The 26,724-nt window shown below is 37.6% G+C and overlaps 1 protein-coding gene across 1 annotated transcript; it reads left to right on the top strand.

Annotated features, from left to right (window-relative positions):
- Positions 1-899: 899 nt before the first annotated feature.
- On the top strand, positions 900-25,754 carry necab3 (N-terminal EF-hand calcium binding protein 3). The gene is made up of 13 exons (XM_065272401.2): positions 900-1,199; positions 4,886-4,910; positions 13,536-13,644; positions 17,416-17,441; positions 18,747-18,844; positions 19,905-20,041; positions 22,309-22,430; positions 22,513-22,592; positions 22,734-22,787; positions 23,221-23,333; positions 23,781-23,858; positions 24,469-24,560; positions 24,728-25,754. Exons 1-13 carry the CDS (start codon positions 1,068-1,070, stop codon positions 24,754-24,756), a joined length of 1,095 nt encoding a protein of 364 aa, XP_065128473.1. The 5' UTR covers positions 900-1,067; the 3' UTR covers positions 24,757-25,754.
- The last annotated feature ends 970 nt before the right edge of the window (positions 25,755-26,724 follow it).

Here is a 26,724-nt window from a genome sequence, read left to right as displayed (position 1 = left end):
GCATGTTAAAAATGGTTAAACTTTGTTCACCAGATGGCGCCATTTATCAGTACACAACAAGTAGGACCCTGCCAAACAGGACCTTCACCAATTTCTATTATATTGTGCAAGTTTAGGTGTAGAATCGGTAAACACTGTTTTTAAGAAGGTACCAGATATCTAAATCCCAGCAAACACAGAACGTTCTGTAATTTTCCCTAACGTTAGTTTTTGGTTATTTTACAAACCAAATAATAACATTCTGGAAACATTCTTTTTAGGTTTTATATAAATAAATAATATTCCGATAACGTTGCAAGGTAGTTATTTTTAAATAACCTAAAAATAACATATACATAATTTTATCTAATGGTTATTTTTTGAAACCATAAAATATGGTTGCAGGGTGGTTATTTTTAAATAACTTAAAATAGTTATATTCATGTAAAGTAACTTTCCTGGCTAACCAAAACCTTGGGAAATAACGTTCTAGAACCAAAAACTAACGTTAAGAGAACGTTTTGGGAACAAAAATTGTTAGCTGGGATATTACAAATTTGATATTATATTTTAAAGCTTGCTAGTTTTTTGTTGTTATAACCGACAACAACAGCTTAGCATGACAAACAGCAAGATTAAATAAACAAGCATTTCATTTTCGTATACATATAAAAACCAGTCAGGGTTTTGAGCGAATCTGATTCTCTAAAATGATGATGAATAGAAGCATTATTTTTCCAGTAGAAAGGAACTGAACTTGTGTTTGACCAATCAGATGTGAGATACAGAGATCCAAAACTTCCACAAGGGCGGGGGGAAGAATGATTCATTTGACCAAAAAGATTCGTTTGAACGCTTCGTTCGATTCAATCTTTCCTTACATTGATTTAGCAAAGCTTTGCGAATCGGTTCGACTGAAACGATTTAAAGAAAATAATGATTCAGTTGAGTTCACTATTTCACAGCGCACTGCTGCATCCGCTCACACACCGGTTTTCGATCTCATTCAGACATCTGCATCTATCGGTCCCATTTCGTAAGAAGTCAGCATACATCATCTCGTAAAGTCTCGAACGGGTCGTTTAAAGATGTTGGCGTGCACTGAAATGATCACGATGTGTCTCCAGTCGGCGAAGCGCGAGCATCTGCGCTCCAAACAGCAGCATCAGCACCAGCATAAGATACAGGATGCGGCTCACGGGCTGTCCATCTTTCACGACGTGAGTAAAGCTTCCATTCGGTCAGAGAACCTGCCTATAGGTCACAATACACTTTGAATCCTGATGTCTCTCTAAATCATTGTCACTATTACGAATATAAGACAGGGATGTTGATTATGCTCATATGTAAAAACTAGTCTTATCTACAAAAGGTTATGCAATATATAGCATGTATCTATACGTTTTGGGCTTATTTGCCCAAGCAAAATAAGTGCAAAGAGAAAATCCATTTAAATTGTTGTGTCTTGAATGTTGTGTCTTCCTTTCCTGTGGACAACATAACTTTAAAATTTATGTGGATGCCTTATTTTGACTCTTACATTCAAAATAATGTATGCACATACTGTAAACATGTGTGTGAGTGAGTGAGTGTGTGTGTGTATGCATAATGCATACATACATTGTATGAAATAATAACCAATATACAGTGGATATATATATATATATATATATATATCTCAAATAAACAAGCCTGGCTTTAGGAAATGAATGTTTATTGCCACCACACAACTGGGTCAGGCCAGGAGACAAAAAGTATGAACAGCTTAAAGGCATATGATCATTAAGTATCTAGTGTTTTAGTTCAAAGTCATAACAAAAACATAATTTGTAAACTTTAGTTTAAGCGCATAATCAATATCACAATGTAATCTATGATTCATGTATTTCTAATTGCTGTATATGATTCCTGTAGCTTAACTGATAGGTGTATTTATGTGTGTGTGCATGTGTGTTGTATAGAAGAAGACACATTCAGTGGGCTGTATAGAGCTGTGTGCAGAAGTGTTAGTGCGAGATAAGAAGCTGCAGATGTTTTCTCAGCAGGGTTTAGTAAGCTTTTACAGAGGAGGTTCGACATCGACAGTAAGCATACGTGTGCTTGTCTACCTCTGGGACTTTCTCTAAACATAAAACCATGTTTACTTTATTAATACATATTCCTACTCTTATGTTGCATGAATCATCAGTGCACATTATACAAAAATAAAAGAATAAATGATATACACTAAAAATAAAGGTGCTACATGATGGCATAGAAGAATCATTTATACCTGTATGGTTCCATAAAGAACCTTTAACATACACCACCAAAGGTTCTTTATAGTTAAAAAAAATTATTTTGAGTAGAAATGAGTAGTTGATATAATAATGCTTAAGCAATAATTGATTTGAAAATGAAGTGTTGTGGAGATGCACTGATGGATGACCTTCAGCCTTCATATTTTGGTTATAAAATCTCATCAAAAATGGCTGCTGGTGGTTTCATCTTTTATTTTATTCTGCTGAAAGTCGTGTTGTGCTCAGAAATACATTTGGACGATAAAACAGATTCTGAATGTCATTAGATGTTCACTTTGAAACACAGACTCATCCTGTTTTTATAGTTTGGAAAATAACAGCTCGGCACATGAAATTGACAGATACAATAAACTCAAAATTGTGTTTTGTGTCTTTAGCTTTCATCCTTCAACAGCTGCTTGGGGAAAAATCTTTTTCTAGTAATTACAAAGCAGTTTTCTGACAATAGCATGATTCATGTTGTTCTGCTTGGATAAAATTCAGTTTGTTTAACCCTCGGCTGGATGCTAAGAAATCAAAGGTATCTATTGTCTCAAAAATGTACAAAGTTCAAGTCATGTCTTAAAATTGCTTCTACCTGAAGTAAAATTATACAGGAAGTTATTAAATATAGCTATGCCAATAAATCATTTCTCATGCAGCACCAAACTAAAGATCACTACATCTTCTGAATATTCATGAGTTTGCATTTTGTTTACTAAGTTTTTTTGAGTGTTTTTGGCAGTGTAGTTGCTGAGTGGTTACTAGCCTTTCCAAGTCCTTCTTAATGTAAGTGTATGAGATGTTATTGTTTGCCAAAACACTCAGAAAGGAAAATCTCATGACATAAGTATAGACGTATGGGTCGGGTAAGAGTTTTGTTCAAATCATTATAAGGTTGAGCGAGAGTAGGATGGTACTTTAATAATCCCTGGAGGATAATCGAGTTGAATAAAACATAATGATAGTTGTGCCTGCTGCGGAAAACAACAATAAAAAAGTTTACCGTCAAATTGAGAACATTAGAGGAAATTGATTTTAAAGGAAAACAAATAAGGTGCATAATCTGTTAAGGAAATAATGCATTTTCTGTAAACGACTTTTCCAAAAGTTATTTATTTGATAAATGCTAATCATCTTTTCTCAATATCGAAAATTGATCAAGCCAGAAATACTCACAGACCTCTCGACTCTTACAGAGACCAAACTGCGTCCACAGACAGAAAAAGAGATTTTTAATAACTAAGATTCTGACGGGTCTATTTATAAGCCATGACTCAATTGATATTGTGCTTTAAAGCAAACGTTTGTTCCCTTTATTGGATCTCTTTCCTCTCGGTATCTCTTGCTCTTTCTTGTGAACGGAGTCAGTTGGACCCCTGTCCCCCCACTGGCTCAACACCTGCCAGAGAGCCATTGGAGATGATCTCTCAGCTTGAATCTTTGGTGACCTTTAAAGGACATTGTTAATGACACATTATCCTACACATATCTGGCTTTTGCAAAGTGTATTGAATAATATAAAGCCCAACAATTTATAAACATATACTGTATTTTTGACTTAAGGTTTTATTGCATTCTCATGCTGAGATGAATCTGCTCTGGGATCGGTCGCCGTTGGTTCGGATGTTTGTGGCTTTGGGCCAGATTCAGTTTGCATGCGACTGCAGCTTCTGGTTTAGTTGCGTCTGGGCATCTGAGTGACATTTTAGTTTTGGAGGCCAGTTATGGTTTTGAGGCCGTTGTGTACATGCTAAATACTGAGTGATTTTGGCTTTACAGACTGGAGATTAAATGCCTTTTTTATCAAATGGAACTGATGTTGTTCCTTTATTTTTTACATATTGTATTATTAAAACGTTCATAGCATCACATTTCTTTTAGGACACACACATTCAATTTTGGCAACAAAGATACCAGCAAACTATTTTTAAATCTCAACGTGAGACTTTACAAGAGATGCTTGATTTGGCATCGGAGTCATTCAAGAAACCCACCGACCGTATACGATGTTGAAAATATGTCATTTTGCACCTCTCTGTTTCAACCTGAACCTCCGAATGAAAAGGCCAGATGGTGTTAAAAGCACTTGAGAAATCAATAGTTGTTGACCCTGTCCAGATGTGAATGGGCATGTTTGCCCGCTGGATGATTGCATTGTCAACACTTAGTCATGGTCGAGAAAACCTTCTCACCTTGAGTCTCAGATGAGTGTGGATAATAACTCTCAAACTTTCACCATGAGATGTGTGAGGGCTACAGGCAAAGCACGGATAACAGAGCGAGCTGCCCGTTAGCAAAAACCTTTTTCCATTTAGATGATCTACAGAGAGAGTGTGAGGCAGGTCAATGCATCTTCTCTGGGTTGTTAGGGCTCACACAGAACAAAAATGATTTCTCATGAAAATGGGAAAAAGAAAAATCAATCATTGTTTTAAAGATGATGATTGTGTGTATACGCGTGTAGACATTATAGCCGTTTAATCGTTGTGTTGACAGTTAACAGCCCTAAAGAGAGAGTTCATTATAGACATTCAAGATAATTGATATTCAATATCACTGCAGTTCTTTCAATGACTATGAAAGCTCTTGGCTCTAATAAACTGAATTTCTTTTTCCCCTCACAGATTTTCCGTCGAGCTGATAAAAATGGTGAGTCTGAATCCCTGATCTTTTATTTTATCTCTCTGTATAAGTATTTATTTTAAATGAGCATTTTCCGGTGTTATTTCGATTTCAGAATGCATTTATGAATCACAATGTGTATTGTTTTCTGTCATGATGACTGTCCTTTGTATTGTTTGTTTGCTTATAAGTAAATGCTTTGCATCATTATTTTGCAAAGCTAGTTGACCAGTTGACCTTCTCTCTGTGGTTGCATGAATTTCAGAAAATAGTATTAGAAAACAAACAAGGGAATTGTTTTATTGCTATATTATTGCTCATAAAATTTGATGTAGGTTTTAGTTTTATTGACTTTTTAACTTTATTGCCTTATAAATTAATGTGAATGACACAGCTCAGAGTATTTGAAGTTAGAATCAGACTTTTTCCCAAGATGCAAATTTTTCTGTGAGATACATCACAGATTACTGGGATATTTTATTAGGGTGACCATACGTGCCATTCTTCCCGGACGCATCCCGTCCAGGATTTTGTGTTCGTCTTCCGGAAGTCGTATTTGTCGACCGCATACGTCATAGAGGATTATTATTATTATTATTACAGAAAAGCAACCGTTACATTTTAAGGTAAGAATGAAACTACGATTGTATATTTTATGTTTTTAACTGAATGGCGTATGCGGTCAACAAATACAACTTCCGGAAGACGCACCGAAATCCTGGACGGGATGCGTCCGGGAAGAATGGCACGTATGGTCACCCTAATTTTATTCAAGCAAAAGGTTTAACCATGGGTTTTAACCAATCAATTTAAACTCATTCCTGTCTAGGAAAAGTGTTGAGATATTAAGGTTTAGACATCATTTGTCAATTTTCTATCATATAGATTGCAAAAGTTTGTTGGCCCCAGGTAGCAAACAGACGTTGGGCCAACGTCAATATTGGTTGGTTACGTTGGCCCAACCTATCTGACAGAAATACAACGTTGGGCCAACGTTGGTATGGTCAGCTGCAATTGCCCACCACTTCACTCAAATATATGCATTGTTACCTTAAAACATGCTAAATTATCCTAACTTCATAATAAGTCCTTCCATTATCATGCTAAAACTTGCTAGCTTTACACTAAATCATGATAACATCATGTTAACATGCTAGCTTTATGTAAAAAATGTCCAGTATCATGCTAAAACTTGCTAGCTTTACACTAAATCATGATAACATCATGTTAAACATGCTAGCTTTATGTAAAAATGTCCAGTATCATGCTAAAACTTGCTAGCTTTACACTAAATCATGATAACATCATGTTAAACATGCTAGCTTTATGTAAAAAATGTCCAGTATCATGCTAAAACTTGCTAGCTTTACACTAAATCATGATAACATCATATTAAACATGCTAGCTTTATGTAAAAAATGTCCATTATCATGCTAAAACTTGCTAGCTTTACACTAAATCATGATAACATCATGTTAACATGCTAGCTTTATGTAAAACATGTTCAGTATCATGTTAAAACTTGTTAGCTTTACATTAAATCATGCTAGCTTTATGCTAAATTATTCCAGTATCATGCTAAAACATGCTAGCCTTACACTAAATCATGATAACATCATGTTAAATCATGCTAGTGTTATGCTAAATTATTCCAGTATCTTGCTAAAACATGCTAGCCTTACACTAAATCATGATAACATCATGTTAAATCATGCTAGTGTTATTGTAAATTATTCCAGTATCATGCTAAAACATGCTAGCTTTACACTAAATCATGATAACATCATGTTAAATCATGCTAGTGTTATGCTAAATTATTCCAGTATCTTGCTAAAACATGCTAGCCTTACACTAAATCATGATAACATCATGTTAAATCATGCTAGTGTTATGCTAAATTATTCCAGTATCTTGCTAAAACATGCTAGCCTTACACTAAATCATGATAACATCATGTTAAATCATGCTAGTGTTATGCTAAATTATTCCAGTATCATGCTAAAACATGCTAGCCTTACACTAAATCATGCTAGCATCATTTTAAATCATGCTAGCTTTATGCGAAATCATTTGAGAAACATGTTAGCTTCATGCTAAATCATGCTGGCATTATGTTGGAGTCATGTTAAATCATGCTAGCATTATGCTAAATCATGTTAAAACATCTTAGCATAATGGTATATGCGTGATAGCATCATAATATTTCCTCAAACTTACTGCTTTTTCCCTGCTGAAAAAACCAGCATACCAGCAAAACCAGCATATGTTGTGTGGTGGTGCTGGTTTTCTAGTGAACACCAGCTAAACCAGCATCAGCAGCACCAGCATTAGCACCAGCTAAACCAGCACCAAATCAGCATTAGCACCAGCATCCCATGCTGGTCATACCAGCATATGTTGTGTTTTGGTGCTGGTATGCTGTGACCACCAGCTAAACCAGCATAGACCAGCATAATTCCCATGCTGGTCCATGCTGGTTTGATGCTGTTTTTTTCAGCAGGGTTATACTATTTTAAACTTTTAGACTAGGCTTTGTCAAGCCAACATAAAGTTTTTTTGTTTAACGATTTAATGAAAACTGATACTGCAGAAAATAGAGTTTGGTTCTGCCATGTATTTGTAGACCCCTAGACCCCGTCAATAAATCTGGGCCTGAACCGATGTCCAGCCTGTCACACAAAACATGTTGATTCCTGAAAAGTTGCTTGAGAAGGAAGAGAGAAATGATGTGCTGTCCAAACAAATCACAGATGAGACCTGGTTGCTGGGGCAGCCCGGTGCTTCAGAGGTCATTACTGTTGTTCAAAATGACAATTACCTTCCTGCCACTTCAATCATACTGTCATCAGACCCAAAGATAGAAGAATACTGAGAAAATACAGATGGAGAAGAGCAGCCCACAGAGAGAGATGTTGTATATATGCTGTGAAAGGCAAAATTAACAAGGTAATGCAACTTTAGGGATTAATCGAGCCACCATTTTAGGCCTGTTTAAAAAAATCCAACTCAGAAATGGTGACTATGCAATCTAACTAAGCAATTCAGTACTACAAAGTTCACAGTCTTTGTGGTAATGTTTCAGCAAAACATTTCTAACATTTTATAATGTGTTTAGAAACAATTTCCAAGATTGACTTTACAGGCAGCATGTGGACGATTCGGCATCATTTCTGTGGTGTCAATTTGGAGAACATCTGCTGCTAAGTAGAACATTGAGGCAAATAAACACAGAATTTGGCTTCTTTTCACCTCTGGAGACTAAGCAGATCTTTTAAGTCGAGGTTTATTTCTCCTGTGAGGATTCTAAGCTCAGTGATTTGAAGGGAAATTATTTGAAGATGAGTTAAAACCGGCCTGTCTCTCTTCACGCTATAACCTAGATCATCTCCTTCAAACCCAAAGCACACTTCAGATGTTCAGATATCGGTTCTGTTCGTCTCCATCACCCCGTTATATAACAGAACCAGAAAGCAGGGCAGTTCAGTCTCAGCCTGTCACTTTTGGCCAGTCACACCACAAACATCACGTCAAGCGTATCTGACGCCCCCTTCGGCAGGGCCAGAAATACCCGTGTTGCCACGGAGGAGAGATAATACTGTAATGTAGAAGAATGGGATTGAGAAGGACCTAAGAGAAACCGAACAGGTTGTGAACGCCCACCGCGAGCTCTTCGTTCCTCTGTGTTCTTCTGCCACATCTCGGCCTGTGTGCTAATCTTCTGTCCGTCTGTCTCTATGTTCATTCGCTTTTCCTTCTTCCACCCGATTTCTTCTCGTCCTCCTGATCTGATCTCCTTTAATGCTTTCTGTCTCGCTGCGTTCCAGTTCAGACGGACAGACAGATTGGGTCGTGCTTCTCAATGTTTGTCTGCTCATGTTGCATCTGTCGACTCAATCTGACAGCATTGGTGCTTGAGTTAGCAGCTCGCAGAACCGGAGAAGAGAAATAAGGACGAGAAACACTCACTGAATGTCGAGAAGAAAATGTGCATTTTCATGACTGATAATAACCGTCTCTAATGATGCAGTAACATTTCATTATTCATTCTAAACATTTTTGTTTCGTTTATCATTTTGGGTAGCATGAAGTATTTGACTCAGACTGCGTACTGATGTTATTATGACCTGTCAGCCTGAGAAGCTCAAAGACACAGATGATGAACATAAATGTCTTTTTACATTTTTAAATACTTTTCATTTAAGCTTTTATTAAAACATTCAATATCATCATTTTTCAAAGGAAACAGCACCCTTTTATAATATGTCCTCAAGCTAAGATGATTACAAAGCAAACCATATTTTATCATTGGTTGTTAAAAATGTTTGCTTATACACTAACAGGTACTTTTTTGCTATCTATTCTGGTTAAAGTATTATATAGTTTAATGCTTTATTTATTTACAGCAGATCTATTGATGTGTCATGCAGAGATCCAAAACATGCGTCTGTTTTATACATCATTTTTATTTTGTCAGACATTTTTATCTTTCCTTCATTCAGGCATTGACTTTACCCTTTTCTAGAGTTCAGCCCTGACGTATGTTTCTGTCTCAAAGACACACTGCGCTATTATTTTGAATTCTTACTGTGAAGGACAGAAGTTGGCAAGATTAAATAAAGAGAGACTGACTGTTATTCAGCTTCAGGGCAGCATCGACTCCTGACGACTTTCCACAGCAACACTTTAATACATTTCTCATGGGTTTCATCTTTACTCATGCACATTTAAAAAAATATATATATTTATTATAATAATCTGATCTGGTACAACAATATTTTACACAAAATACATTCCAGAAAAAGTTCTTCTTAATATAAACATACAAATACACTCACCTAAAGGATTATTACGAAAACCTTTTCAATTTCTCATTAATGCAATTATCTAATCAACCAATCACATGGCAGTTGCTTCAATGCATTTAGGGGCGTGGTCCTGGTCAAGACAATCTCCTGAACTCCAAACTCCAAAATCTGCTCAGTTACTGTGATTTTCATACACAACCATTTCTAGGGTTTACAAAGAATTGTATGTATGTGGCAGTCCTGTGGGCGAAAATGCCTTGTTGATGCTAGAGGTCAGAGGACTGATTCAAGCTGATAGAAGAGCAACTTTGACTGAAATAACCACTCGTTACAACCGAAGTATGCAGCAAAGCATTTGTGAAGCCACAACACGCACAACCTTGAGGCGGATGGGCTACAACAGCAGAAGACCCCACTGGGTACCACTCATCTCCACTACAAATAGGAAAAAGAGGCTACAATTTGCACAAGCTCACCAAAATTGGACAGTTGAAGACTGGAAAAATGTTGCCTGGTCTGATGAGTCTCGATTTCTGTTGAGACATTCAGATGGTAGAGTCAGAATTTGGCGTAAACAGAATGAGAACATGGATCCATCATGCCTTGTTACCACTGTGCAGGCTGGTGGTGGTGGTGTAATAGTGTGGGGGATGTTTTCTTGGCACACTTTAGGCCCCTTAGTCACAATTGGGCATTGTTTTAATGCCATGGCCTACCCGAGTATTGTTTCTGACCATGTTCATCCCTTTATGACCACCATGTACCCATCCTCTGATGGCTACTTCCAGCAGGATAATGCACCATGACACAAAGCTCTAATCATTTCAAATTAGTTTCTTGAACATGAAAATGAGTTCACTGTACTAAAATGGCCCCCACGGTCACCAGATCTCAACCCAATAGGGCATCTTTGGGATGTGGTGGAACGGGAGCTTCGTGCCCTGGATGTGCATCCCACAAATCTCCATCAACTGCAAGATGCTATTCTATCAATATGGGCCAACATTTTTAAAGATTGCTTTCAGCACCTTGAACCTTCAGTTGAATCAATGCCACATAGAATTAAGGCAGTTCTAAAGGCGAAAGGGGGGCAAACGCAGTATTAGTATGGTGTTCCTAATAATGCTTTAGGTGAGTGTAAATCAAATGAAAGAACAGACCCTCTGATTTCAAACAAACAAAGAAAACAGGAAAAAAGTTTCATCCTATCTTCAGTTGTTCTCTTTTTATAATCTATTAATTATGGGTAGGTTTCTTTAAAAATACCAAAATTTAAGCAAAAAGTTAAAACAATTGCATTTTTGTAAAGGACTTTTGTTAAAGATCAGATGCAGAACAATTATCAAAACATAAACAGAATTTACAATGTTGTTGAATTAGTTGATGCTTCAGTTTTTTATAAGTTGTGCAAGAGCGCCACCTAGTGAATAATAGCGGAATTGTAGATTACCATAAAAACTTGTCATTGGCAGGGAAGCGTTTTTTTCTTTAATTGACGAAATAACTTGTCAATGGCAGGGAAAGAGTTAATTTTGCCAATCAGCCTTAAACAAAATAAACTCCTGAACCAGGCAATGTCCCACTGTTGTTCACCTCAATGACCACACATGTTTAAAAGTAGGTAGAGGGATTTTCTTAAGTCTGTGTATCTCCAGAGGTTAAGACTGAATAGCACATCAGTTTGAGTCTAAATAAGGCAGAGCAGCGGAGTCTCCAGAGAACCGAACCCTTCTCCTCCAGCATCTCCATTAACCACATAAGAGCTCCTACTCTAGATATCACTTCAGAGAAAACTTTGACCTAAAACTGTCAAGAGGATGACAAATATTATACAGCCATGTTTACAATCCAATCCATGCAAGAGCGAACATAATTCTAGTCTGCTTAAATCAAGTGTTTAGTCTAAAATATTTGTCAAAGCTATATGGTATGACCTCAGAAGACTTACAGCAGTGTTATCACAACATTCAATGTATTAATGTTTATTTAAAGAACATTTTCTTATGTTGCATACATTTTATGTACAAGTATCTTATATATTTACAAATGATGGTGATTTTACTTAACTAAATACAGAATAGGGGTGGGCGATATGACCAAAATCTTCTATCACGATAGGATTAATTTTATATCATGATAACGATATGTATCACGGTAGAGTTTTTTATGTTTTAATAAGGTTTAAATCTTTAATACCATAGAAATGTTCATAATTCTCACAAAAAACATATACAAGCATAGAAAGAAGATAAAAACAAACAAAACTCAAGCTCTCTGAAGATACACAGTCAATAAGAATGATAATAAATAATTATGCATGTATGTATAGGCCTATATATATTTTTATTTAAGGTAGAAAAGTGATTTAATCAGGAGCAGTGAGAGATTTTTTTCTCAATGCTGTTTGATTAACACGAGTGACAGACAGGAGCAAAATTAGGTAACTTCCCCTTTAAGACCAAAGTCCGGATCCAATACACTGTTACATATGCGCTTTCTCTTTTAGCTGTTTACTTTCTCTTAAGACCTTACTGGTCGTGTTTATGATGATGCTTGCAAAGACGGGAATTTTGACGCATATGTGTATTTAAGGCCAATAAAGCGGGAAAAATGCTCACGAGCTTAATAAGCAGAGGTCGCGCGACTTGCGCGCTCCTCACAGACAGAAAGAGCAGCGGTTGCGCGACTTGTCCGCTCCTGACACACAGAAAGAACGCACGCATACAGATCTGTTGTCTGTGTTTCAATGGCTTAAAATAACTTGTTTTAAAACTGCAGTGCTTAAATACGTGTACAAACGTTACGTTTTCGCGACCACACGCACAGGAGCGTGACGTGGGCACGTAACCTCGATAGAAACGATAGTCCAAAATCTCTACCGGTTGACAAATTTCTACCGGTTAATTTTGTCTACCGGTTTATCGCCCACCCCTAATACAGAATTAGACTTATAATAAGAATCTTTATTCTTTAATCTTTATTCGGTAGGTGTTTTCAAAGATGATTGAACTGGCAAACCATATTACACTCATCTTATCTTATCTCCGCCGTCTCTCGCCCTGAGAAAGTCTTTCCCTCTTCAATCTTTCTTTGATTTAGGTCTAAAACTTTTGGCTGTTTCAAAATGAAAGTTCACACACAGTTATCAGATGATACAGAGTAGATATTTCTCTCTGATATTCTAATGCTAATGCAACACATTTTCAGGGTAAAGTTATATTTAAGTCCTCACTAAATGAGTTGAGTGATGTTGCAGAAGCCTTACAATAACATATTTAATGGATTTTAATGTACTTAAAAGACAAACTACCACTGGCATCAACCTTAAATCTCATCCGAAAAGCTTCAAGACATCCTCAGATCTTTGAGGAGGCTGAAGAATGTCAGATAGAGAGATGTACTGTGATGTGTTAAAGGATGAAGTGATTTAGATGAACTGAATAAAACAAATGAACACCAGATGATAGTTCAAAGTTGATATTTGTTACGAGTAAAATGCTTCAGCAGGTGTTTAAAGTACCTCCTAAAGACTATGGGATGTAAAGACAGTCAGGATAAACCTAAAGTCAGTCTGACCACAAAACTGACTAAGCAAAATTGCAGCCAAGGCTTTGATACCAGGAAAAACTACCAGATCATTGAAGAGTTTTGGCAAACAGATATCCTTAAATAGAAATGTATATTTTTCTTTGACAGATTCAGTTTACATGTTTGTTTTGTCCAGAAGCTGTGTGTTAGATGTTTTTATGATGATAGTCAAATGTCTGTCTGTGTGAGCTGAGGGTAAACAGCAGCATTCAGTATTTCCACAGATGTGTTCCTGATAATCTCTTTGTTTTTCTTACAGATGATGGGAAACTGTCCTTCGAGGAGTTTAAAGCTTACTTTGCTGATGGGATTTTAACAACCGATGAACTACGAGAACTTTTCTACTCCATCGATGGACGACAAACAAAGTAAATTCCATCACCACCAAACCATCAGTTGAGACAAAAACCTGCATCTCCCAACCAAACACAGTCTAGTTTAATAGTGATGTAATAGGCCCTGTCCCAAATGGCACCCTTAACACTCCTACAAGTCCGCACTTTTGTGATGTAACGCCGCTTTGATTTGCTGGGAAGAAGTCTGATGCGAAGCTCGCACAAGTGTGGGCTCAGGTCTTCACGGGTCCACTTAGATCCGAAAACCCAAGGTCCAACCCGAGACTTAAAGAGTAACTTAACCCCTGGTCAGAGCCTGACTCCACCCACTGCAATATTTGAAAAATGCAAGAAAAGTGGGCAGATCCCAACGGAGATAGAGGGGACGAACTAAGTGTGTAGTGAGATCGTAACAAGGGCGTGGTGAGCTTGGACCTGCTTACGTCACGAGTTATTTCTTGGACCCAACATCCAATAGGAAAATTCAACTGCAGTAGCCACCGTTCAACCTGAAGAGGGCAGCACTCAGACGTTTTTACACCATATATTGTAGTATTGAAACACTTTATATCCAAATGTCAAAAAACTTACTAAAATCAATGAACAGCACTAATAAAGCATTATTCTTACAGATCATTAACTAAAAAAAGTTGGTTTAGGGTTTAGTTACGCTTTAAACAGGTTTGGGTCAAAAAGTGTCATGTGTGGGTATAATATTAGCGGCATCAGGTCTCGAGTCATTTAAAATGAATGTGTTCTTGTCGAACCGACCAGAGAAGACCTGAACTAACGCATGTGTGCACCGACCCCTCCTCTGCCAAGAGCGTTTGTGACATTGTGTTGCTGGTAGTAGGTTAATTTTTATTGAGGCAGACCTGTTAATCAATTTTGAATGCACATTTTGGCAGTTACCTTGGTGTCGTCGTCAGATATCAAAGGAAAATAAATGGAGCAGTGGGCCAAATTCGTTCCGAGGCCTCCGGGGTCTCTTTCTGTCTGACTTGTGCCTCCGGGGCTGCAGACTGCACACACACCAGTGTTGTGTACATTCGGGTCCAGTCGGGTAAAGAAAAAAATGCCACTGGGACTCGAGTCTAATTTTCTCTCCGGTCGGATCTTCCTATTAATAAATATTTATGCACCTCGGGTAAAAAGTGATTTGGGTCATTTTGGGTCAGGTTCATTTCATTGGACCTAAGAAGACCTGTAGTGTGCACATCAAGGGTGCATATTGAACATAAAGGGGGCGCCCATGAGCACCCTTTTCAAACCTAAAATGTCAAATGGGACACCTTACGGTCTTGTGGACGTCACCATTATATGTCCACAGGACTGCAACTCTACATGAAGTGCACCATTTGGGAAGCAGCCATACTTTTGCTCAAATTTAAATTCTGTCATCATTTATTCGTTTTGTGTTGTTTTAAAACTGGATGAGTTTTTTATTCTGTTGATCAAAAATAAGATATTTTGATAAATGATAATAACCACATAGTTGTCGATACCCAATGACTTCCATAGTATTAGTTATTAATGGGAATTGAGCACAAAAAATTCTTTATTTGCTATTTGCCTGCATGGTTGAGTGTTATGAACTGATTCTATCCAGATGTGCTGTTTAGTCGAGGGCACACATTTGAAAGAGTGGGTTCAGATGTATGGATCACAATGTGTGCTGATGATGTAGAGCAGTGGTTCTCAAACTTTTTCGTTGTGCGGCCCCCCTTGTGTACGTTGCATCCCTTCATGCCCCTCCCCCCCAAAAAATGTATGACAAAACATTCCAAAACTTAAAATTTTAGTTAAATAAAACATTAAATTATACAGAATAGTGCTGTTGGTTAGTAGCCTTATTTTTCTGAGTGTTTATTACATAGAATTTATAATAAAATGTTATTAACCTGGGGCCCCCCATATCTCATATAGTTTGAGAACCACTGATGTAGAGTCCCAGTGAAGAATTTACATTCAGTCTGACGCATTACCTGATTTGCATAAATCCTTGAATGAATTAAGTGCTAAAACAAAGCACAAAGTGATCTTGATTTATTCTCAGTGAATTCCTCCCACAGTTTAGACTTTTAGTTTAAGGTGACCTGTATCCTTGGCAACCTTACATTTTTATTCCCTAATTAGTCGTCTTTTAGAGGAGATTTGATTTCACTGCATGTTGTGGCTTTCTCACGCATCTGCAACAAAAATGAATAAGCGACCGAGCGTACAGGAAGATGAAAGTGGTACCCGGGGTGGCGTATGATTCAAAGAATTGAAAATTGTGTACCAGGAAGACGTAGCGTTAATAGAAAAAAGAAGCAGTTGTGACTTCACAGTGAGCCGCAATGCAGAGCTTCATCACACACACATAAAGTCCCCAGCTTAGATTTTTCCCAAAACGCTTGACAAGCTTTTCCCTAAAACACTTTTGTGCAATCAGGCCGATTGGACATTTAGTAATTGCTTAAAGTCTACAATAAAGGATACTGCCTCATGTACAAAATGCATGCATTTGAAATCTTTCTGTTCTAATAATTGGGTTTTAGCATGTGACTATAGGCTCAAATTTTGGTTGTGTTTGTGTCTGCAGAAAAATATGCAGACGCAAACTAGTAGATGTGAGTTGGTATTACTTCACAAGCTTTGTTCTTCCGCCCTCATAACTGCTCGAACTAAACATGCTCAAGTTTATGTGTGTGTTTGACTTTGAGGCCAGAACATTTTGCCAGTAGATACTGTGTATACTCTTAACAAAAATGCAGTTATTTTCTAAAAGGGACAAACCGAACCCCTTAGGCTGAAATGTAACCTTTGCTGAATTGTTTCAACCCAAATTCAAATGAAGGGGTAAGAAATTTTGCATTCTGGTCTGCTCATGTCCCGGGTTCCCCTGGTCTGCTCATGTCCCGGTTTCCCCGTTCTGAGTCACGGTTCCTCTGATCTGCTCATGTCCCTGTTCCCCCGGTCTGATTATGTCACAGTTCCCCTGGTCTGCTCATGTCCCGGTTTCCCCAGTCTGATCATGTGACAGTTCCCCCGGTCTGCTCATGTCCCGGTTCCCCCAGTCTGATTGCATCATGGTTCTCCCAGTTTGCTCACGTCCTGGTTCCCCCATACTGCTCATGTCCTGGTTCCCCCATACTGATCGTGTTACGGTTCCCCTGGTCTGCTCATGTCCTGGTTCCCCTGGTCTGCTCATGTCCTGGTTTTATCGCGTTCTGGAGGCGGCCACCAGGGAATATTCCCAGTGCTTCAGATTGCCAGTCAACTACAATGATTGCGAACAGACCAGGGAACAGGAACATGAATAGACGTAGGGGGAGAGCACCCTCAGTCATCAACAGAGGGGTGTGTGGTGTGAGGCTCTTGGGCTTCCAGGGCCACTTTTTAGGCTGTATCTAAACTTATATGACTACATTTGAAGGCAGCAACATTGCATCTACTTTGAAGTAAGACGTATCTCCACTCTGTTTCAAGGGGAAGGGGTGAGGAGTAGGCATAGGGGTATGAAATAGAATTGGGCGTCTAAATACAACTAAAGGTTTTTTAAGTCTGTAATATTTTTGTTATACGTTGTCATACTCTTGTTTTACCTCTTTAGCGAGATCATAATATGTCTGGATGTTGCCATCTGCTGCGAATTCTTCACCTCAGTCCTGAGATATTCACACAATAAGAGTAATTGGACTGTTTACTCTTTAATACTCAGACAAAGCTGTGAACGTCCTCCACACTGATGGCACTCGCAATTCAATTAAATGCTTCATTGTCTTGTTTCTCATTTTATTCTCTCTCCTCTTTCTTTTCCAGTAACCTCGATACAGACAAACTATCAGGTGGGTGTTAATAATTAATTTGCTTATACGGACAAAAACAGAGAGTGAAGAAAGTATTTCTAGTTGCTAGGGCTGTGCAAAAAATCGACTGCGATTATCATGCGCGTGTCATCAGTAAAGCCGGTTCGGTGATTAGTATTAAATCGCCATCAGCTGCTTTCAGATGGAGCGGCATTTATTAAACAGACCCGTAGTTCACCGAGAAGCTAGGCAAATTCGGGTTCATAATCGAGGAAAATCGCTTCCGATTTTCTATGCGATTTTGCCTAGCTTCTCGGTGAACTACGGGTCTGTGTAACAAATGCTGCTCCATCTGAAAGCAGCTGATGGCGATTTACTTCTAATCACCGAAACCGGCTTTACTGATGACACGCGCATGATAATCGCAGTCGATTTTTTGCACAGCCCTACTAGTTGCAGAACTAAACAGAAATTATTGAGGAATGAAGTACTCTATTCTCTGGATCTTAATGATCAATCATTACATGCTAATATTGATTTAACAAATGACTGTATTGTGCATGACGTCACACATATCCTATGAATTGACACACTGTAAACCGGGTGAATTTAGATCATGATTTTAAATGTAAGTCAATGACGCCCTCTGCCGGTTGGGTGTATCAAGATGGCCGCTCAAACTCACGCTATTACGTTAAGCGTTCTATACGCAATCCATTCATTTATATAGATCAGTGGTCACATGATATAATTGCAGCCTAATGTGTATGACAAGACCAATATTAGTGCATCATTATAGTACCAAAAAGTATTGACTTTCCCATCAATGGTCAAGCATAGTCTATAGTATAAGTATGCAAATTGGGATGCAGCCCAAGTCTAAATATGCTGATATTGGACAGCAGGCAATAATCTGTAAAGAGGAAATCTAGATGCATAATTCATTGATTCATATTCTCAAGTTAATATTTAAAGTTAAGTAGATGAGCGTATCATGGTCTCTTTCAAGACAGTTACCTGTTGGACCATTTCAGACATAATTACTTTCAGCTTTTTTAAAATATCTTTGTGACTAATATGTGAGTCACTTAAAATCTACAACATGACTCATCTTTTGTTGTCCAAAGCATTGTGGGTAATATATTAGCTCAAAAGCATGCAATGATCCATTTGCTATCTATTTTTTTGTTTCTAGCGACAGATGCTAGAGGTCATGGTCTTTAGCCTCCTTGTAAGAGCGCCATTCTCCAATGCCAGACCAATCGCCGGTTAGATTCCCACTTGGGTCGGTTACATATATATATTGCGCACTGGTTTATAATCCTTCCTCTCTGTTAATTTCAGATTACTTTTCTCAGCATCTTGGAGAATATCTGGATGTTCTGTCTGCATTAGAAAAGCTCAACGTTGCTGTTCTGAAGGCAATGGACAAGACGAAGGAGGTAAAGTCATTTAAAATATTTGATGTGTTCTGTTTATATAGAAAGGGCAGAATGACTCAGATTAAGGAGTTTCAATGAGTTTTACCTTTACTATAAGAATGGTTACTAGTAGTAATGGGTGCAGTACCCTTTCAGAAAGTGTACCGTTGCACAGGGTATGATTTGTTGGGGGGGGATTTCAGAAGCCCCTTCAATGATGCAAATTTCCGCGTGAATGTCTCGAATTACTAGAATTTCATGCGTGGCTTTAACGCGTGATTGACGCAAATAAACTCAAACATTCACGCGTCCAACTACGCGCGAATAACGGGTTTTTGCCGCCTCTACCGCGGCTGGTGTGAATGCACCATTAGAGCGACTCCCATGGCAGACCGGAGCGGTTCAAATCTCGCTCAGTGTGGGTGTGAGTACGACTGGTTACCTTTTTATACACATTTTATTTCAACAGTCACAAGAAACAACCTGAATAATCAATATAAGCCTGTGGTTCATCATTTAATCAATTTCATAATATTCATAAATTAAAATGAATATCCCCCTTGATTTTGTTCACAAATCACACCCTGCCTTTGCACCTAAAGTGTTTATATTAATACCTCAAAGGTGCTAAATGCATATGTATCTGCATACCTAAATGTTTCATATAATGACCTATTTTTGACTATGTACAGGTAGCCCTGGGCAACACAAGATCTTTCAGATGTGATGTCTTGTCAGCGTACGGAGATATGAATTATACACAAGACAGACAGTATGAGAATAAAGCTCTACATTGATAACCACATTATGGATGAATATATTCGGTGTAAAGTATCTGATATGACAAGTGTCTTGACATTGGGGAAATGAAAGAAATGTAAATGTCTCTCTCTCTCAGCAGTGCTCTATGTGTTTTACTGATTATAAACGTTTTCTCAGATTGTGTCATGACTCACATCAGTAATCGTATGCAGTCTGTGTTTGAGCAGGATTAAGTTTGTTTACTGAATGTTTCTAAGAGCACAGTAAATCCGTTGATGGGGTTAATCGTGTGGGTCTCTTTCTCTCTCTCTTGTTACAGGAGTACCAGGAATCATCAGTTTTGGGTCAGTTTGTGACCCGTTTTATGTTGCGTGAGACATCTTCTCAGTTGTTGTCTCTCCAGATGTCTCTGCAGTGTGCAATGGAGGCTGTGGAGGCGCAAAGCAGCACCACTCCGTGAGTCACACACACGGGCACACACACAATATTTTGTCTATGATAAGAACAATAAATGTAGTCTCATGGTGTGTTCACATCAGATGCAAATAAAGCATTAAGCGCAAGTGATTTACATGTTAAGTCAATGCAAAGATGCAATAGACATCCTTTGGCACGAATTGAGCATTTTGGGCGTTTGTCGTGCATGTGATGGCGCGAGTTGCAAAATGTGAACTTTGGCGGATATTTGCACCCCGTTAACCAATCAGGAGCTTGCTCTAGTAGTGATGTGATTACAACATAGCGAATGGAGGCAGAAATACAAAATCGTTGTTGCTGCATGTGGACACCTGGAGGTGCACGACCCATCTTTGTACCTTAATAGAAACAGGAATAAAATTATCTTGCTTGGAAGAAAGTGAGGGAGGAGGTCGGACAATCTGGTAAGTTGTCAAAAAACCTCTTTACTCAATTTGAGCTATATCTATTGAGAATACAAGCCAGCTTAAGACAGCAAATCAAGCGTATTCGTGTCTGAATTTCTCATGCGAGTTAACTGAAAATGTTCAAGCGTCCAATGCTTCTAAATGTTTGTAAGGTGCTTTGGATAAACGTGTCTGTTGAATAAAGGAATGTTAATGCATTGAAGCCGGAGGAGAACCATTTTATATTTAATCTCCAAACAGTGAGCTTCAGAGAAAATGGTCTTTGATAAGAAGAGAAGATTGGTTTTATCTCTTGGACTAAAGTCTCATTTGTCACCTGTCAGTGTTCTGTGTGAGTGACAGGAGGAACATTGAGAAGATCAGATCTGTGTTCTCTGTTATCTTCATGATGAAGTCTTGTCTTCCTCACATTTATCTGCTGTTATTCTCACATGAGGTTTTATTCTGCATCTGTGAAAATCTTTTCATATGTTTTTGTTTGCTACTAATGGCTCAATAAATGAAAGCATTTTGTTCTTCTCTCTGTCTGCGTTTGATTCACAGAATATTCACATTTTTGTCTCTTGCACCTTTTTTGGCATTGATGTTAAAGTGTTAACATTGGTTCTGTTTTAGCAGCTGTGATTGTCTCACTTTTGGTCTCTTTGTCTCACTCTCTGTATCACTTTTTCTCTGTCACTTTTTATCTCACTCTGCTTCACTCTTTCTCTTTATTTGTCTCTCTGTCTGTCACTCTCTCTTAATATCTCACACTTTATTTGTCTCACTCTTCTCTCTCTCATTGTCTCATTCTCTGTCTTACCTCTGTCTGTCACTTTGTCTCTCTCATTGTCTCATTCTCTGTCTCACTTTCTGTTTGTTACTTGGTCTTTCTATCTCACACTTTCTCTGTCTCTTTGTCTCACTCTCTGTATCACACTTTTTCTATCTGTCACTTTTTGTCTCACTCTGCTTCACTCTTTCTCTTTATTTGTCTTACTCACTCTTTCTCTTTATTTGTCTTACTCCCTGTCTTTTCTCACTGTCTGTCACTCACTCACTCTCTTACTATCTCACACTTTATCTGTCTCACTCTTCTCTCTCTCATTGTCTCATTCTCTGTCTTATCTCTCTGTCTGTCACTCTGTCTTACTATCTCACACTTGATCTGTCTCACTCTTCTCTCTCTCATTGTCTCATTCTCTGTCTTATCTCTCTGTCTGTCACTCTGTCTTACTATCTCACACTTTATCTGTCTCACTCTTCTCTCTCTCTTTGTCTCATTCTCTGTCTTACTATCTCACACTTTATCTGTCTCAATCTTTTCTATCTCTTTGTCTCACTTTCTGTTTGTTACTCGGTCTTTCTATCTCACACTGTCTCTGTCCCTTTGTCTCACTCTCTGTATCACTCTTTTTCTGTCTGTCACTTTTTGTCTCACTCTGCTTCACTCTTTCTCTTTATGTGTCTCACTCCCTGTCTTACCCCCTGTCTGTCACTGTGTCTTACTATCTCACACTTTCTCTGTCTCTTTGTCTCACTCTTTCATTGTCTCTTTGTCTCACTCTGCCTCATCTTTTCTTTGTCTGTCTTTCTTTACCACGCTCTCTGTCTTACTCTTCTCTCTCTCTTTGTCTTACTCCCTGTCTACCCTTCTGTCCTTCTATCTCACACTTTTTCTGTCTCTTTGTCTCACCCATGCTTTGTCTGTCTCACTTTTTATCTGTCACTCTTTGTCTTACTATCTCACACTTTCTCTGTCTCACTCTGCCTTACCTTTTCTTTGTCTTTCCTTGTCTCCCTCTCTGTCTAACTTTTCTCTGTCTCTTTCTTTTTCTCATTCTCTCTCTGTTTGTTTAGAGTTGAGGTTAATGTTCCAGATCATCTGGCGATTCAGAAGAACAACAGAAGATGTGGTCGTCGAGTGCAGAAGAACATGTGTCTGTCTCCCACTGATCCATACTCTGGCATACTCACTACAGGTAACACACACACACAGATTGATGCACATATGTGTTGCTTACATTTCAGTTGTGTTCACAGTTGACATGTGTTGTGTGTCAGGTGTTACTGTAGATACAGATGAACACTGGTGCTCTCAAATCAACAGACTCCAGCAACTCATCGACAAACTGGAGTGCCAGGTGAACTCTACTTTTTTAAACTAATCTAATCAACCTATCCATCACCCTTCCATCCATCCATTACACATATCCTTCGATCACCCATCTATCAAACCCAACCGGTTTGTTACAAATTAATTCTGGTTTATTTTTTCTTTCTAGAGTCCAAAGTTGGAGCCATTGAAGGAAGATCCACTGGCCAGCACATATAAATCCGTGAGCATGTGTACATTTAAGTACTTTAGTACAACCTAACGCCTCTTTATAATTCATCATAAATGAAAGAAAAGTGATTGTTTAGCCCTTCAATTTTCTAAGAACATGAACCCAATAACATCTCGGGTTGCGAATGTAACCCTTGATTTCTAAGAAGGGAACGAGACGCTGTGTCACCCTTGCCATACTTTGAGTCCCTGTTAAGCCTTCTTCGCCATATTTCAGGTACAGAGGGCGTTATCAGGTTGGTTTTTAAACCTCCTTTGCCCCTGCCAGAATTTGATATACACATTCAGACGCACTTACTCCTAGAGGCGTTCCCAAAGTGTCACTACGGCGACGCAGCAAGAGTTCCCTCAAAAGGGAACTTCATTATATCAACCTGTCTTACTTTTACCATTGATTTTGTTTATCCTACTGTTTGTTTCTCTAGAACATTCTGCTGGTTCAGAGGCAGATGATGGTTTTGGAGAATGATCTAGAAGAGTTTCAGAAGGCTTTGAAGACTTATGCACATTCCACCTCCAATCAGAATGACAATCTACAGTGAGACAAACACTCAAATGCACTTAAATGACAAACCATGATGTGATTATAAAGATCATAAAACAGCGATATAATGACATTAACCTTCCTCACGGTTGATTGTATTAAATTGTTACGATCACAGATTTGCATTTTCAATCAGGCGATGTTAATGGGAGTCAATGAGAGATGTGTTTATCACAATGCTTTAAACGTGTTTTTACAAATTAACAACTGAAATAATCTACAGAAACTTAAATTTAATCTATAAATTAAGACATTTAAGCTAAATTGATGTCAACAAACGCTGAGAAACATTTAATTTGTATTGTTGTTATATGTGATGATTTTATATATATTTAATTTTCTTCCTCTCAACATTTAACTGTGTCTGACTCATGGCATGACCTTCACATTAACAACATCTCTCTCTCTCTCTCTCTCTCTCTCTCTCTCTCTCTCTCTCAGTGTATCCATTCAGAAACTGCCTGAGAAAAGCTGCTACATCATATATGAGTTTTGGCAGGACCGTATCTCCTGGATGAGGTATTTATAAATGCACAAGACAATACTGAGCAGATGGTTTATATGATCAAACTTCTTGACAGCATGCATTAACAGTTCTGAGGTCAGGCCATTGGGCAGAGGTGTCATTTATATAGTGAGAGAAATGTTGAAGTGTGAATATATTTAATCTCTAATGAGATCTGTTCGAATACTTCATTTTCATAAAATCGATCTAATTTTAGAGCTTAATTATGAAGTAAATAATAAACCGAATGTAAATGACACCTTATGATGTAATGAATAAAACAGCGGGTATGTAATTATCTCCTGCGCGGCTCGCTGTCTGTAATAGCTGCTGTAGAGGAGAAAGGGTTTTATTATCGCCGTCCTGTTTTAACTTTTTTTTAAATAATTACATCTCATTACAGAAATTCTGCTTTCAAAAACTCATGCTTTAGTGGTTTTGTTCACTTACAAGTCTTTCAAACATGTTTATAGTCTGATCGATACTGCAGTTAGATAACCATCATGTATTTATATTGTTTCTGGATGGCAGCGTTATATCCTAAAAGTGACAAAGCATCTGCCAAATGCATAAATGTAAATGTATGTGTATGATCTTGATGCTCATTGATTTAATATGTCTCAGTTATCTGCAGTCTGACAGCAGTAAGATGTTTCAGCGCTGTATTATAGACCTGCTAGAGGATCCAGAAGTGGTGTCCACCATGCTCATGCCAGGTAAGAGACTGTGAGTGATTATTGTTTACTAGTTTTATAGTTTTAAATCCCCGGGTCTTAACTTTAAAGGAGAAGAAATGAAATACGGACCCCGTGGGGCCAAAGCTGAACCCGGTTTCTCTTTAATGAGGACCTCATTGCTTTTATTTCTTCTTTCTCTCTCACAGCGTCCTGGTGGATCATGACAAACAACTAAAAACAACTCACAGCTGAACCTGAGTCATAAAACCGACCCTCGTGTGAACTAATAACTAGCTAGAAAACACATCTGATGAAACATCTATACAGATGACAGACGTGTGCGGTTTTTGCCTTGAGTTTTATCTGCCACTTTGCTTCGATGATAAAACAACCTGAAACTTATGAAATTGAATTAAGGGTAGCAAACAGATTGCAGAATTGTAATTTAAGGAAGTTGAAGAGATTTCTATGACGCTGTACATTGCATTTCAATTATCAGTATGAATCAATTCATTTGAAATGTGATTCAATATTTATTTCATTTCTTTAAAGCAGTGTGGTGTTTATTTAGTTGTGCAAAAGTTAAATATGGATTGCTTTAATGGCTGTGTTATTTATTAGATCCAGTGGAAAATGTGTATGATAAATAAGCTAAATTCTTCTTCCTGTTATTCCAATTCAACATCATGTGGGTGTGGCCGATTCAAATTCAAAGTCATGAATTGAAATGAAGCTCAATCCTAAAAGAAGTTTATCTGTGATAATAACACAGGCATGATTGTAATAATACTCACATGCATGTCAAAGCAGATTTTGCTCCATGCAATGAATGTTGCAACTCAACGAATGAAATTCAAGACTTGTAAATAATTTAAAAACACTTACAAAACAAAATCTGCTACAAATGCTTTCAAGTCAAACTCTTGTGGGTAGCGTAAGGACTTCTGTTTAAAACTGCATGCAAATAAGAGATAGATGATTTCAAACATCAGTGTTTGCTATCAGACAACGTTTCTGAACAATTAAGTCTGAAATATTCGGGTAGAGTAGATATGTTAAAGGAGGTGTGAAACTTTTCATGTTATTTTTATTCTGTAGATAAGACGCTGCTTTGACTTCCTGTTGTTCGATTGATGTAAAAACCCATTAGACATTGTATTGTTTATGCATCTTAACAAATCTTTTGCCTTTTACTCCATTGAATGAAAATTAAACTGAAATTGTGAAATAATACTTTGTATTTGTGTGTGGTTTGTTTTCATTTTAAAAACGTACAAACATTTTGCACATGAATACCTAAAATAGTGATGATAAAAGTGTTTGTTGGTGATGTTTTAATGATTATAAAATGTTAGTTTTAGAGATACACAGATACAAAATTTCTACTGATACTGATAATTTAGCTTTTTAATATAGTATTATAATAGAAATAATAATAATCTGCCCTGATTATTGGCTCTAATTAAACCATCGCGCAAAACCTGAAAGAGGTCAAAAATGCTTTTATTTGCCGATATCGATTATAGGCCGATATATCTGTGCATTCTTATGCTATCTCATGGCAATTTGTAAGTATTTTACGAGGTGGCTAATTCATATGAATTGGTACGACCACATTCATACATTTTGCACATTTTGCCTTTTCACTGTGACGTTGGGGTTAGGGGCAGGGTTTTTGTTAGGTTTTTTTTTATGATAATCGTATGTTTTTGCATGATAAACTTTGTAAGTATTCATCCAAATTAGCAAAAAAATTAATGTCTTAATTAGTATTTTTGTCTTGTTTTAAATTCTTAAATTGAGATACATTTACTTTGTAAGCAAAGTGGGTTAAGATATTGGGGTGGTTTCCCAGACAGGGATTAGACTAGTCCTAGACTAAAATAAATGTAAGAACGGTCCAATCTGAAAACAACTTGCACTGACATATCTTAAAATACATCAGGGCTCTTTGTTTTGTCTCAAAATGCACACAAGTAATGTTTTTAGTAAGGCATGTTTGTTAAAACTAGTTATATTTTCTAACTAAACTAAGGCCTAGTCCTGGTTTAAAATAATCTCTGTCCGGGAAACCACCCCATTAAGTCTTATTTATTGAAATACATTATAAAAATCAAGAGGTTTATACTTAAAACAAGTAAAAGTGGGGTAACTTAATTCCAGTTTCAACTTAATTTAATAAACTTATTTTTATTAGCCCACT

The sequence above is a fragment of the Paramisgurnus dabryanus genome, chromosome 7 (genome assembly GCF_030506205.2).
Source record: "Paramisgurnus dabryanus chromosome 7, PD_genome_1.1, whole genome shotgun sequence".
Taxonomy (NCBI): Eukaryota; Metazoa; Chordata; class Actinopteri; order Cypriniformes; family Cobitidae; genus Paramisgurnus; species Paramisgurnus dabryanus.
Note: the sequence above shows the minus strand (reverse complement) of the source record. Positions and strands in the feature narration are given on the sequence as shown.